Below are 15776 nucleotides of genomic sequence, written 5' to 3' on the forward strand. Positions count from 1 at the left end.
GTTTACACATAGTTTCAACAGTAGTATGTACAGCAATATTTTTTGAAACCATATATAATTAGATTTTATAATATGTATAATTTTTCATATGGAATTAGTCCTTTATAGTTTTATATAAAGCTATTTATAGAGCATTAGACATGATTTGAAGGGGGGTTGCTTCTCTTAATTTACTTACTTTTTCTAGTCTTTGCTTTACTATTTCCTAGGTATTTTTTTAATTGAGGTATAGTTGATATTATGATATTGTATAAATTTCTTTTCTTTTTTAAATTATTTTTTAATTATTTTTACTTTACAATATTGTAGTGGTTTTTGTCATACATTGACATGAATCAGCCATGGATTTACATGTATTCCCCATCCCAATCCCCCCTCCCACCTCCCTCTCTACCTGATCCCTCTGGGTCTTCCCAGTGCACAAGGCCCGAGCACTTGTCTCATGCATCCAACCTGGACTGGTGATCTGTTTCACCATAAATAATATACATGTTTTGATGCTGTTCTCTCAAAACATCCCACCCTCGCCTTCTCCCACAGTCCAAAAGTCTGTTCTGTACGTCTGTGTCTCTTTTTCTGTTTTGCATATAGGGTTATCGTTACCATCTTTCTAAACTTGCAATTTTGAGACCTGTAAGGGAGGAGGTGTATGAGGGCCCTCCAGATTCCTTACAAATAGAAGGTGGTACAAGGTGAGACTGAAGAGTGACCAACTGTCAGACAATTCAGGACCTTTAGCCTAAACTAAGAACTTCTGTTCCCTTTCATGATAAAAGCCATTGAACATATTTGTAGGCTTGGTTTTTGCTCTTGAAAATACTTTTCCTTGCACTCAGGTAGTAAAGAGATTGGAAGATGGTCAGAATGGATGCAGATCTATTAGGAAGCCACAATAATAATAATCCAGGTTGAGGGAACATTATCTCATACCTAAGACAGTGATGGTCAAGATGGAGAGAAGGGAAGGAAATTGAAAGATATTTTGGTCGTGGAGTCAAAAGAATTTGGTGACAGATCAGAAGTGGAAGGTTACAGAAGAAAGAGGTAGTAACATCTCTTGGGCTTCAGTCTTAAATAACTGAATAGAGATAGATGGTGGTCTTATTAAGCTTGGGCAATGGATGCTGGTCAAAGTGAGAAAAGAGCGTGAATTTTCAACATTCTGAAATTGAGCTATATTTGAAGCTTCCAAGAGGAGATGTCTAGTGGGTATTTGGTTACATTTGGTCAGAGTAAAACAGGGCTGGAGGTTTTTATTGCATGAAATCACTCTAGAGATTACCAATAAGGAGAAGAAACATAGGACCAAGCTTAATGAAATATTGCAATGAATGGGTTGAATTCAGAGAATAGAAATTGTTGTATAAAAGTGCAGGTATATTGAATGCTTTTGTTACTTTGTCAAATCACCTTCCCAAAACATTTTACCAACTGGAGCTTCCACTTTCACTCAAGGAGTTGATTTCCCATTTTTCTATTTCCTCCCCAACAATAGTGTTATCATTTGATTATCATTTGTTAGCATTTGATTTTGTTATCAAATGCTAATCTGACCGGTAAGATATTTTTACTTGTTTTTGTTGTCATTATTATTTATATATCTAATTCTGACTAAGATTGAGTAACTTCTGCCTATGAATCATTTTATGTCCTTTTTAAGTGAAAGATCTATTTATGTAGTTTGCCTGTTTTAGGAGGGGTTGTCAACTTTTCCTTACAGATTTGCAAGAGTTCATTACATACTATGGACAGTGAACTCTGTTACACATACAACACATTTTTTTCTAGCTTAACTCTTTTTTTCTTTGCACATGCTTATTTGCTATGTTCATGTTTTAATTTTTATATTGTTAAAATTCATCAATCCTTTACTCTTGAGGTTTAGATCGACATCCCCCAATTTAAGGTATTAATTTTTACTCAGTTCTTTTCCTCTATGATTGGCTTCCTTTACGTTTAAATATTTTCTCCATCTGGAATTTTTTCTGAGGCAGGATAATTTTGTTCTAAGTGGCTGGCCACTTGCCTCAACACCATCTTTTAAATTATGCACAGATTTCTTAATGATCTGAGAAGCTATTTGTATTCTGGACCAGAGATCTTTAACTATATGTTAAATCTATTCTGAAATTCTTAATCTATTTCATTGATCTTTTTATTCATTTTCAATCCCCAAAAGTGTTCACTACTGTAGTGCTGTACTTAATACCTTGTCGGGATTCCCTGATAGCTCAGTTGGTAAAGAATCTGCCTGCAATGCAGGAGACCTGGCTTCGATTCCTGAGTCGGGAACTGCTGCTGGAGAAGGGATAGGCTCCCCACCCCAGTATTCTTGGGCTTCTCTGGTGGCTCAGCTGGTAAAGAACCTGCCTGCAATGCGGGAGGCCTAGGTTGGATCCCTGGGGTTGGGAAAATCCCCTGGAGAAGGGAAATGCTACCCACTCCAGTATTCTGGCCTGGAGAATTCCATGGACTGTATAGTCTATGGGGTTGCAAAGAGTCAGACACAACTGAGCAACTTGCACTTTCACTTCACTTTCAAGGTTTGACTTCATTCATTACTATACTTTACATATAATAAATTTGTCAAATTCCACAAAAAAAGAATTTTCAGAGTCTTTTTATCATTGTTTTTCTGCACAAAAACAGGGTGTGTCTCTCCGGCACTTCATGTCCTCTTTATGTCGCTCAGGAAAGCATTCAAGTTTTCATCATGTAGATTCTGCACTACTTCTCTGCTTCATTATGAGGTAGTTTACATTTATAGTTGCTACTAAAAACTAGTATATTATATTCCTAACTGATAATTGTTTAGATTATTGAATTTTATTATTAATTAGGTACTCAGTCACCTGAATAAATTCTCTTGCTCTTTGCATTAATTTTTAAATTGATTCTCTTGGAATCAATGTATACTTTATGAATAGTCATAATTTTAACTCCCAATACTTATATTTGGCTATTAGTTCTAGAAAATATTATATAATAGTGGGATCATTTTCATGATTAAAAAAATGGATTTTGGGACTTCTCTGGTGGTCCAGTGGCTGGGACCCCATGCCTTCAATGCAGAGGACCTGGATTCAGTCCCTGGCCTGGGAACTAGATCCCACATGCTGCAACTAAAGATCCCACATGCCCCAACAAAGATTGGAAATCCTGCAACTAAGATCCTGTGCACTCACAATAAATAAAAATATATTTTTAAAAATGTGTTTAGCATTTGATGTCAAGAATAAATGGCAGACTTTGGTATGATACATCATTTTTATAAAGTTAATGAGCATTCCATTTCTTTATTTTTCATTCTCTGACTTTAGAACAGGTGATAAATTACATCAAGCTTTTTAAAGCACTTGTGGAAGTTACTTTTTGAGTTGTTACAATAGTTAAACATTGCAATAGATTTTTCTAACTTTGTACCATCTTGCATTCCTAAAGAGAATTTCAACTGGTTATGACATTCTTTTAATGTGCCCCTCAAATTTGTATGTTAATATATTATTTCAAACTTCAGCAATTTTAGCAGTGAATAATATTTTCCCATTTGGTTTTGTTGTTGTTATTGCTTTTTGTTTTTGTTGTCTTTGTCTAACTTATTTTCAGAATCATATATTTAAAATCTGTCAATGACTAAAAATATAAATTAAAATTTCTTAGTTCTACACTTTCCTTTGCATTTTTTTCTTTTGAGCATGTTATGCTATTTTACTTGATGCAACAGTGTTCATGATAATGATATCTTCACCACATTTAATTATTGTCTCCTTTAAAAATGTCTTTATTTTAAACTTTATCAATAATATTTAATGTTATTCTTGCTTTTTGTTTTGTGTGTATTGGTGCTAAAATGATTTTGAAAACTGAACATTAAAAATATGATATTTTCTGGAGTTTAAAATGCCCCAAATAAAAATTTTCTCATTTGTCTCCTAAAATGCTCTTTATTACTGTTTTTCATTGCCATTGGATCCAAATAAGAATCAAATATTGTATTTTGATGTCCTTAAATATGCCAGCAAATTTGGAAAACTTAGCAGTGGCCACAGGACTGGAAAAGGTGTTTTAATTCCAATGCCAAATTCAAAATTGGGAAAGGAGTACATCAAGGCTGTATATTGCCACCCTGTTTATTTAACTAACTTATATGCAGAGAACATCATGCGAAATGCTGGGCTGGATGAAACACAACCTGGAATTAAGATTGCCAGGAGAAATATCAATAACCTCAGATATGCAGATGACACCACCCTTATGGCAGAAAGTGAAGAGGAAATAAAGATCCTCTTGATGAAGGTGAAAGAGGAGAGTGAAAAAGTAGGGATCGGGTGGAGAGGGAGGTGGGAGGGGAGACCGGGATGGGGAATACATATAAATCCATGGCTAATTCATTTCAATGTATGACAAAAACCACTGCAATGATGTAAAGTAATTAGCCTCCAACTAATAAAAATAAATGAAAAAAAAATTTTTTTTAAAGTAGGCTTAAAACTCAACATTCAAAAAACTAAGATCATGGCATCCAGTTCCATCACTTCATGGCAAATAGATGGGGAAACAATGGAAACAATGACAGACTTTACTTTCTTGGGCTTCAAAATCACTGCAGATGGTGACTGCAGCCATGAAATTAAAAGACACTTAATGCTTGGAAGAAAAGCAATGACAAACCTTGACAGCATATTAAAAAGCAGAGATATTACTTTACCTGCAAAGATCCATATAGTCAAAGCTATGGTTTTTCCAGTAGTCATGTACGGATGTGAGAGTTAGACAATAAAAAAGGCTGAGTGCCAAAGAATTGATGCTTTTGAACTGTGGTGCTGGAGAAGACTCGAGAGAGACCCTGGGACAGCAAAGAGATCAAACCAGTCAATCCTAAAGGAAATCAGTCCTGAATATTCATTGGAAGGACTGATGCTGAAGCTGAAACTCCAATACTTTGGTCACCTGATGTGAAGAGCCTACTCAATGGAAAAGACCCTGATGCTGGGAAAGACTGAAGGCAGGAGGAGAAGGGGATGACAGAGGATGAGATGGTTGGATGGCATCACTGACTCAGTGGACATGAGTTTGAGCAAACTCCAGGAGATGGTGAAGGACAGGGAAGCCTAGCATGCTGCAGTTCATGGGGTCAAAAGAGTCAGACACGATTGAGTGACTGAACAATAATAAATCTAACATAACCACCCACTATATTTTATGTATCTAACATTGGCATTTTTTAAAAGCTCAGGTGTTTTTTAATATAGAATATTCCAAAACTGAGATTTTCCTGATTGTCTTCTCGTTTGGAGATTCAGGTTAAGCATTTTGGACAGGACTATGACATGGGTGACATTATATAGTTTTGACTGCATCATGCAAAGAGCTGCATATTTTCAGCTTCTGCCACTGTAAACAATGCTTAGTTTTATTGACTGGTGAGATGATGTGATATATTGAGACCATGTAAATACCTGGTTTCCCAGCAAAGCTTCATTCTGTAATATTAACATCCACTGATGATCTTTACCTGAATCACTTAGTATCTCTCTAAGTGCAACATTAAAATTCTCTAATTCTACTTTTTTTCTATATTTATTAGCTGACAATCTCCTCGAAAGAAGACCTTACCATCAGCACCATTATCCCTTCTGAGCAACACTGTGGACTCGCGTATTCTTTCTTATTCAGTGTTTCATTGTTCATTAACAACATTATTCTTTTTGATGCTTTTTGGTTCAAGGACACTGAAACTGATTATATAGCAGGGGTCTTTGCTCTTAGGAGATATATACGATAATATTTAGAAATGAAGTGTCATAATGTATGCAACTTTCAAATTATTCAAAATACACAAATACGCAAATTATACAAAATATACCAAGAAAATATCTGCTCACAATGAGAGAGCTAATGTGCCAAAATATTAACAGATTTGAAGTCTGGATAAAGGTTTGAATTTTTTTAAGTAGAAGAGGGAAAAAAAAACACAAACAAAATGTTAAAAACTGATCAGTTCTTACACCAAACCTCGGATAGGTTTCTTTTCCTTCCATTGCACCTAATTTCAAAAGGAGGGAGGTGTTGCTCTCCAGTCCCCATCACCTACTCCTCCATCTTCATTAAATCTATCATTCAATACTGTCTATTTTACTCCATCATACATCCATTTCCTTTTTCCTTTCCCTGAAACCACACTATTTCAGGTTTATTACCCAAACCATTATGATGACCTCCAAATTTATCTTTCTCTCTCTAGTATCTCTTCTCTATCATTTACCATGAAGCTTCCAGGACAAATTCCTTAACCACAGCTTTGACTAGGTAAATACTGGTTCTTTGTCTGCAGCATAATACCATGCAAATTCCTCAACAGGACATTCAAAGTCCTTCACATTCTGCAAGTTCATCAACCCTGCTACCTTCAACCTAAATAATATACTTAGATCTAATTTGACTCCTGTTTGGCCTGAAAAATACATATCCCTTTTTACCTTCTTTGCCATCTACATCTCCATTTGTTGAGAAGGTAATCATCCTAAAAATTTCAAAATCTACCATTTCCATGAAATGTTCTCCAGTTCCCTTAATGTGGAAATTATTTCCCTTTTGTAGGACTCAGAACACTCACTATACACTTTCCCTACCGCACTTACATCAGAGTGGTTTGAAATAGAGAAGCCTCATCACCCCTGTGGGAGCCAGTCAAGACTGTAGCCTTCTTAAAGACAGAAACTTCTATTATCCATTTTCACCTCTCCTATAAACTAGTATAGTCCCTAGTAGGGCTCAAGAATGTTGATGGAATTGATTTTTTAAAACTGCAGTCAAATAACTTTCTGAAAATGGTAAAGAAAACTTTTTACCGTCTCATAGGCTATACACTCACCCTTAAATGGAAAATATTCTAGATAGCTATCAATGAACATATGTTGCTGAAATATATCAGTGTCATCATCATCAAAAGCAGTCTCCCAAAATAAAAGGCAATGGTGGAAAATACTAAAACCATTGAGGCTGACTGCATCTTGTTTGTACCAGATATAGTAAGTTGGAGACACAAATTTGTCTCCAAGAGGTTACAATATTAAGACCTTTTGACCTGGGAGGAAATATGGTTACTGCAGTTTCCTGAGAAGAGACACGGCATAAGGAAAGCAATGCTGCAGAAAGAATATTCTGGAAAATGAATACAAAACTGACTAAAGAGAAGAAAGCAGAAGTGCAATTAGAGGTATGGCCTGGCAATGCCAGGTGAAAAGGGCCAGGAAGGGAGTTATGACAGCAACGATAAAGACAGAAAGGCACAGACACAAATTTAGTGTTAATATAACAAGAGTTGATTTAGGTAAGCTATAGAAAAAAGGAGAAATCAAGAATTTTCTATCATAAACATGTAGGTTCCCAAAGCACCTTGTGTGCATTTCTATTTAACATGTTAGTAGAAAAAAAAATCTGTTTTCTGTCTCATCCCAGCTCATTTGGAGCCACTTAAGGGCAGAAACCATGTTGCACCCATCTTTGTAACTCCAGTCCCTAGTAAAGGCACATGCGTGTGTGTACGCATGTGTGCCAAGTTGTTTTAGTCATGTGCGACTCTCTGAGATGACTCCCTGAGAGAAGACCAAAGGAAAAAAATGTCATAGAACTAAACTGATGACAATTTATTACAGGTAAAAGGGAGGACTGAACTTGTACATGAAGTTCAAAGAGTACCCTGCAGTGGTACCTAATACACACATGTGCGAGTTGGACAGTCACCCAGAAGGGAGTAGTAATACTTCTATTTCAGTATAGATGAAGTCTAGAAAGATGTAGTGATGAACCTATTTGCAGGGCAGCAATGGAAATGCAGAAACTGGAGACACAGTGGGGGACGGAGAGAATGGGATGAACTGGGAGAGTAGCATTGAAAGATATGTCTTTATTTTTAAAGATGCATGCTGAATTATGTAGGAACAAAATCTCATGATGACAGAAATTTTCTTCATGGTAATTTAGCAATAAAATGGATGAAGTGAATATGGCAAACTGTGAACTGTTAAATCTAAGTGATGGCTCCATAACTACTCAGGTCTGCTGCTCTATAGGGAACATAGCCATAGACAATACATAAGCCAATGAGCATGGCTGTATCCCAGCTCTGGGTGACATCTTTAAGAACAGAGTTCAAAATTATTTTCAAAGTTCCACCTAGCACAATACTGAATATACAGTCATGCAGTGGATGTTCAATGAGAAATTTTTTTTTTTTAAGTTTGGGTGGTGCAGTGGATAAAGAATCTGCCTGCCGATGCAGGAGACACGGGTTCCCTCCCTTGTCTGGGAAGATTCCACACGTTGCAGAGTGTCTGAACCTATATGCCACAATTACCGAAGCCTGCACGCTCTAGAGCCAGGAAGCCACGAGTACTGCGCCCATGTGCTGCAACTACTGAAGTCTGCCTAGAGCCTTTGCTCCACAACAAAAGAAACTAGAGAAAGTAGCAATAAGGACCCAGTAGAACCAAACATTTTTTAATTTATTTTAATTTAAAAAAAGAATTGACAATAGCAATCTCTTCACCACTCTTATAAGATATTTCAGTAGGATCCAGTGTTTTCAGAGTCACATAGGATTCCCCTGCTAATGAATAATGTTTCCATATTGAAAAAACCACATAAAGATGTGATGATATTGGACTCTCATTCTAGAACTGACTAGAGAAAAAATGAAGTCTCCTTATATCTGATTTAAAGGAAAGGAAGAAGGGTTAGACTGTAGAATATTTTGATGAATTTAAAAAGTCTTTCCGAAAATATAAAGCTAAAACTATAATTGATTATAAAGATGTATCTTTTCCTCAATGATTAATTGCTTTAATTTTGGTGGTTATTTTCAGTCTTCCTGATTTCTGTTCATAATCTCCAGATCAACCTTCTGAATTGTCCTAAAATCAACTAATGTATTAATGAATCATATTTTGTATTACAAAATACAATCTATCCATCTGGTGCAGGAGTCAGCAAACTTTTTCTGTAAAGGGCCAGAAAAGCAATTATTTTAGGCTTTGCAGGCTACACGCTCTCTTGTCATAACCACTCAGATCTGCTGTTCTAGAGGGAACATAGCCATAGACAATATGTAAACCAATGAAAACAGTTGTGTCCCAATAAAATAACAAGATAGTGAGCCAGATTTGGCCCATGGCTATAATTTGCCAACACCTACCCATCGTTATTTTTAATTTTATTACAAAAATTCTCAACTATACAGAAAACAGAGAAAACCATAAGCCATCACTTAGATTTAACAGTTCACATTTTGCCATATTCACTTCATCCATTTTATTGCTGAATTACCATGAAGAAAATTTCTGTCATCATGAGATTTTGTCCCTACTTAATTCAGCATGCATCTTTAACAAGAAAGACATACCTTTCAGTACTGCTCTCCCAATTCACCCCATCCTCTCCTTCCCCAGCTGTGTCCACAATGTCTGTGTTTCCACTGCCGCCCTGCAAATAGGTTCATCAGTACCATCTTTCTAAATTCCACATATATGCATTCATATATGATATTTGTTTTTCTGACTTACTTCACTGTGTATAATAGGTTTTAGGTTCATCCACTTCATTATAAGTGACTCAGATATGTTCTTTTTATGACTGAGTAATACTCCATTGCACATAGGTACCACAACTTCTTTACCCATTCATCTGTCGATGGGCATCTAGGCTGCTTCCATGGCTGATTCATGTTGTATGGCAGAAACCAGCACTATTGTAAAGCAATTATCCTCCAATTAAAACTAAATAAATTTAATAAAAAACAGATACAGCAATAAATATATTAATACATATAAATATAATTATAATTAGCTAATTGGCATCAATTACATAATCAATTGTATAAATTTATATAATTACAAAATACAATCATAACTATAAATTAACCAATATAACAAATTATTAAGATATACATGACTAATAAAATTTATAATTCCTTAATAGCCTATTTTTAAATTTTTCCAAATATCCCCAAAGTTATTTCTAGAGTTGTTTTTTTTCGTATCAGGAATCCAGTTAAGGATCAGGCATTGCATTTGACTGTTATACACAAAAAGAAAAGTCTCATTTAACCAAATGTTGCCTCCATCCCCCAGACTTTTTATGTGACTCATTGAGGAATAGTCTGATTTTAAACAACTTGAGCAAGATCTAGACTCAATGCCTCTCATAGGAACACTAGCAAAACACAAAAGGTTTTGTTTCTATTATCCTTAACATTTCTCTCAATTTCTTCTCCATTTTTAAGATTTTTAAAAATATCTTTCACCTGTTTTTTAAAACAATTTCTAGAGCTCATTAATGTAATTTAGATATATATGGCACGAGAGGCTTACATATAACATAAAAACATATTCCAAAGGGTTTCTCTGGAATGTACGAGTCCACCATGTAAATGAGGGGGGATAGAACAGTCACTTAAATAAGGCTTAAGAAATTCTAGATCAGTAGAATCCATCAGCTTCTGTGGAAGATGCTGATCACTTTGTCTTTCAGGAGAGTGTTACAATATTCCAAGCTGTGAAAAAAAATAAAGAAATGTAGACACTTGGGATGACATTCTAGGGTGTGCAATGCCTTAGAAAAGAGCAAAATCCTTTCCCCCAAGAATTTTGATCCTTGTGAGAAAATTTGTCCATTTTACCACAAAACACCAGGAAAAAAACAAAACAGAAAAATAGCCCCAGGTTTCATTAAATTCCCGTGAAGTAAGAACTGCTGGGATGTAAGTGGAAGTGCACATACTGAACATTGTTCATAGTATAATCAGAATGTAACAAGACCAGGAAGATTAAGCAACCTTGTACAGCACAGTTACGTCTTAAAGGGGTGAGAGTTACAGATAAGGGGACTGGAAGAAATGCTTGGGGAAACATGACCACAGAAATGAGAGTTGTGTGCTGTTGCCTCTGTTTTAATTTCCTAGCTCATTGGCATTAGGAAATTTGACCAGCAAGGAGTCAAATATAAGGAACTTGGCAACTGAGATAATAGGAGAATAATCAAATGTGCTGAATGGAAAAGCAGAAAGCTAGAGTTCCCTCAACTGAGAAAAAGTATAGGGTAGATTTCATTAGAAAGAGCTGAATTGATTTAAAAAAAAAAAAAAAGGAATTAGGCTTAGGATAAGATAGAAGATAATAAAAACAATGATGCTCTATCTTTGCACTGGGGTAATATGGTAACCACTGGCCGTATGTGGCAGCATTTCTCTGGTGGCTCAGTGGTAAAAAATTCACCTGCCAGTATAGGAGACGTGGGTTTGATCCTTGGGTTGCGAAGATCCCTTGGCGAAGGCAATGGCAACCCACTCCAGTATTCTTGCCTGGGAAATCCCATGGACAGAGAAGCCTGGCAGGCTACAGTCCATGGGGTCGTAAAAGAGTCAGACACAATTTAGCAACTAAACAAGAAAAAATGGCCTCGTGCAGTTATTTAAATTTAAAGTTAAAAATTTAGTTTCTGAGTTGTTTCAATTGCTCAATAGCCACATATGGTTAGTGGCTAGCATAATGGATCCACAGATCCACAATCGATTCAAGTGTTCTCCCAGATAGAGAACATTTCCACATTTCAGGAAGTTGTCTATTGAACAACACTGCTTTAAGGACATTAAGATGAGTAGGGAAAAAGAGGTAGAGAAGGAGATGAAGGAGGAGGAATGGTGATTCATAACCTCCCTTCTCCACTTGTTACCTAATGTCACTAGCTCTCATGTGACAATTAAGACAATCATTGCTCTGCAACATCCAGGTTCTCCCACACCTCCTCTCCAGAAGGCTCCTGGAGACACTGCTGCCTTACAGATGCTCCAGTTGGTCGGGATTGTGGAGCAAGTCACTGAGTTAGGGGTGGAGCCAGGGTTGGGTGTGGGGAAGAGTCATTCCATGGATGAAGAGGACCAGTGTACATCTTAGCACCATGCCCAGAATTCAAGGTGGAAAGAACATTCACTTGCCACTGGGAGGCTTGTAAATGTAGATCCTTCCATCTCCCATGCCCAGTAAGTCTTCAGACATTTGTGGTCAGACTTTCCTACTACTAATACATTGCTCAGACTAAGTCATGGGTCGATAGTTACATTATAACCTACTTGACTAATGAGAAAGTTGATCCAATTATTCACATCAACCAATTCCTATCATAAGTATTCTTATTCACTTTTTTTTTCACCATTTATGCAAGTAAATATAGGCAGCCTATCTTCTTCTTCTAAGCTCCATGACGAACAGCATGATATTTCCAAACCAATTGAGGAGCAACCTTTTTAGCCACACACCTGTAATGAAATGACAGCATTCTGGAGAACCTCTGACCCTCAGAGATACTCTTCCTTTCTGGGATAATTTTTAACATCTTTTTGACCATAATCAGCATCTTACCAGATAGATCTCTTGCTCCAGACAGCTACTTCTAGCTCTATAGACTTCCTGCCACTCACAATATTCATACTAGACATTGCCAGGTGAAGAGGAGATTACCCTTAGAACACTGAAGTCTTTCCTGTGACAGTTCACTATTTATTTTCACAGACTTCAGGGCTCCATTCAGTTTCCTACTTGCATGTGTGGGCAGCTTTTTCTCCAGTGTATTCCCTGTGCTCTAATTGGCTCACTATACAGATTCTTGGCTCTGCGCTTGGGAATCATCACTGACTTTTAACCCACCTCACCTGAAGAACAGCTTTCTGTGTTTCTACTAGTATTTCAGGCTCTGACCCTCACTTTTTAAATTATCACTGAGATTTTAATTGGTGGTTTTTATTGTTTATGTTTAATCTTCCCTAGTGATATTTTACATTTTATTTTACTCCATTTGAAAAGGACAGAACCTTAAAGAGAGAGAAATAATTGGGGAAAGAAGACATTCATTTAGAGAGACAATAGAGACGTCCCTGGACTTTGGCTGATCACTTAGAGGGAAATGTGATTTATTCCAGGAACCTTAAAATTGTAAGTATATACGTTTTGTTTGTTTGAAAGAATGCTTAAAAAAAAAATCCTCACTCCTAACATTAGCAGAGTTTCTGTCTCTTAAAAATAATTCAGAAAATGACTGTTTCCTAACGTCCACTGAAATGGAAAGTTTATAATGTTCTACTGTGACCTGAAGGTCTGGCAATGAACATGGGTCACATAATCCTCTTTGAATAGTATAAACATTCAGACTCCACTTCCCTTTTCAATATGGGAAGAAGCTGAACAACCTGTAAATAGAGCCTAGGGTGAAAAACCCCCATCCATTGTACAGTTCTCCACACTTCTGATCATTCTAAACGCCTGCCACTGGAAACCTTCAATAAAGGAGTGAATCTTCCATGTCCCACAGAAAGCTGCCTTTCAGCTGGAAGAGGGTGTGTCCCTAAGTTTTTACCTGCGAGCAATGATGATCCTGTTAAGCATTTCAGGGAGACCAGCCCAAGTTTTTAGGGTGGGGATCTAAACAGGTTATACGTACCTTCAGACCTGCTCCCAGAGAAGGCAGAAACACCTCAAAGCCTGCATGTAAGAACATCTACTGAGAAATTATTTTTAAGCAGACACCAGCTGAGTGGGGGGAAGAGAAAGAACCGAGAAGCAAAAACAAAACTCCCTTGATCTTGGATGTAAGAGAACCCAGCAGCGATGAACTGGCCCTTCTTCGGAGCAGCTGTGGTGCTGTTCATTTTCCTGGTAAGTGAATCCTGTTAAAAACTTTCCATCATCGTTCTCATTGTAAACAAGAGAGAACTTTTAGGAAAATGTTATTTTGTGTTATTTCTAACCTAAACCCATTAAAAGTTTAGGTTAATGATAAGGTGATTTTTATGGACTAGATTTTTTAATAGTGTTTCTCTCCTTAATTGAAGACTCCAGGGTCATATTAGTGCATCAGTGTCAACTCACCATATCACATCTCTGACATCGAAGTCACTGCCAAGTCACCGGGGAAACACTGAACTTGGGAAAGTCAGATCACTACTTAATAGCATTCTGTTGTTCAAATTCTCTTTTGTAGGTGGGCTTTGAAAACTAATCTCACAGGTGTATTGATTTTTAATCCAGACATTTTCCCATACTTTTGGTATCTTTGCTGGTAGATTCACTATATTTTTAAAATGTAAAAGTAGGATCCCTATAAATTAAAATCATAATTGTTTGTAACTGGCTTCACCACCTAAACAGTCTCATCGGTTCTGTATGTGGCTTGGGATTCATATCACTAATATCAAAAGCCCCACACTTCTAAACTGTAATTTTATTTAAAACATTTATTTAATTTCAGAAAGAATGGCAGTATGGGAGATTTATAAATGACATAGTAGGTGAGGGAATGGCTATAATTAAGGAATAAGTATAATTATTATGATAATGGTTCTTACTACTAGAAAGTCAGTAATGACCATGAGACAAAAGTTGCACATTGATGATCAGAGAAACTATAACAAAATACTTTATTATTGCCACCCTACACTTTATTAGTCTTCTCACTTTAGAGACAACTTCTAAGTACAGGACTAGTGTGTTGTATCAGTTTCTCTTGTGTTGAAAAATTGAAAATTGTAGTCTCTCTCACAATAATGTTAATATAATATAAAGAGGAAACTGCCAGGTGAATCGTGTCTTCCAATTTTGGCAGGATGTAGTGCTGTGGTGAATATTTGTCTCTACTTGCTTCATTTTTGAACTGGATTGTTGGGTGTCTGTATAACAAGTGAGATCTTTGATTCAACACATGCTGGTTAACTTGAATTCACTTTATTAATTGAGAGGCCATAACCAGTGGGTTTATTAATAAATGAGCATCAGTAAGTGGTAGTTATATAGTTCCAAACTGCCCTTCAAACATTAGACTTATTCCAGTGACTTGATACTGAGAATCTCATAATTTGGGACATGGCAGGGATTAATGAGCACCACACGGTATGGCATTTGAACATAGGAGGGTTTGTTAATTATGAAATAAGAAAATACTTTTAATTTCATATAAATTTGATCTGATTCAGGTCCATTATAGCATCAGTTGATTAAAGTTTACTCAGATGCTTATGTATCTTCATTGAATCTCTAAGATGCCTTTTTAAATTTTTATGATTATTTCTAATTAATTACATCCTATAAAATTCCTTTAAACAGCCATTTGTATCTAGTCATTCTTCAGTACAGCATATCAGTTTCAGTACAGCATATCAATTTATCAAAACCATGTATTTTCATGTAACTGTCTCTCTTTGTAGAGAGAGTTCTGGGCCTTTGTCCTTTATTTTCTGAATCTGGATAGTTTTTGCCTGTTTGCATGTGAATCATTTGTTTGTTTTTTTCCATATTTTACTTTGGAATCAATCATAGGTTCTCATACACATTAGGAAAATTATTTCTTGAAGAACTTATTTTATAAAGAATTTAAATCTTCCATTTAAAATAACTTTTTTTAAAAAATTTCACTTTCTAAGGTTTAGAAAAATCACAAGTTATTTTTACTACTGATTTTACCAGATGATCTGGATAAATATCCTTTGGAGTTATCCAATCTATTTTTGCTTTAAAATACTTCTTCTGAACGTGAACCAGCACTATATCAAACTTTTCTGCTAGCCTTATTCTGAATGTTTGCTTTTACCAATTTTAAAAAAAGAAAAGAAATCTATGTAAAGTCTTTATATTCTCTGCTCAAAATTGGTAAGTGAAAATTATGTTAAGGAGCATATTTGGGCAATTTTGAAAACTTTTAAGACATTTAAACTGATACTATCTTTAATGCAA

General features: G+C 36.0%; 1 protein-coding gene across 1 annotated transcript in view; it reads left to right on the plus strand.

Annotated features, from left to right (window-relative positions):
• The first annotated feature begins 13289 nt into the window (after positions 1-13289).
• The window catches only part of DSG1 (desmoglein 1), a 42820-nt gene continuing 40333 nt past the window's right edge, over positions 13290-15776 (plus strand). The window contains exon 1 of the mRNA XM_020902013.2: positions 13290-13706. Within this exon, the coding sequence (XP_020757672.2) occupies positions 13659-13706 (48 nt within the window). The 5' untranslated portion in view covers positions 13290-13658. The remainder of the gene's footprint in view (positions 13707-15776) is intronic.

This window comes from Odocoileus virginianus, chromosome 22, assembly GCF_023699985.2.
Source record: "Odocoileus virginianus isolate 20LAN1187 ecotype Illinois chromosome 22, Ovbor_1.2, whole genome shotgun sequence".
NCBI lineage: Eukaryota > Metazoa > Chordata > Mammalia > Artiodactyla > Cervidae > Odocoileus > Odocoileus virginianus.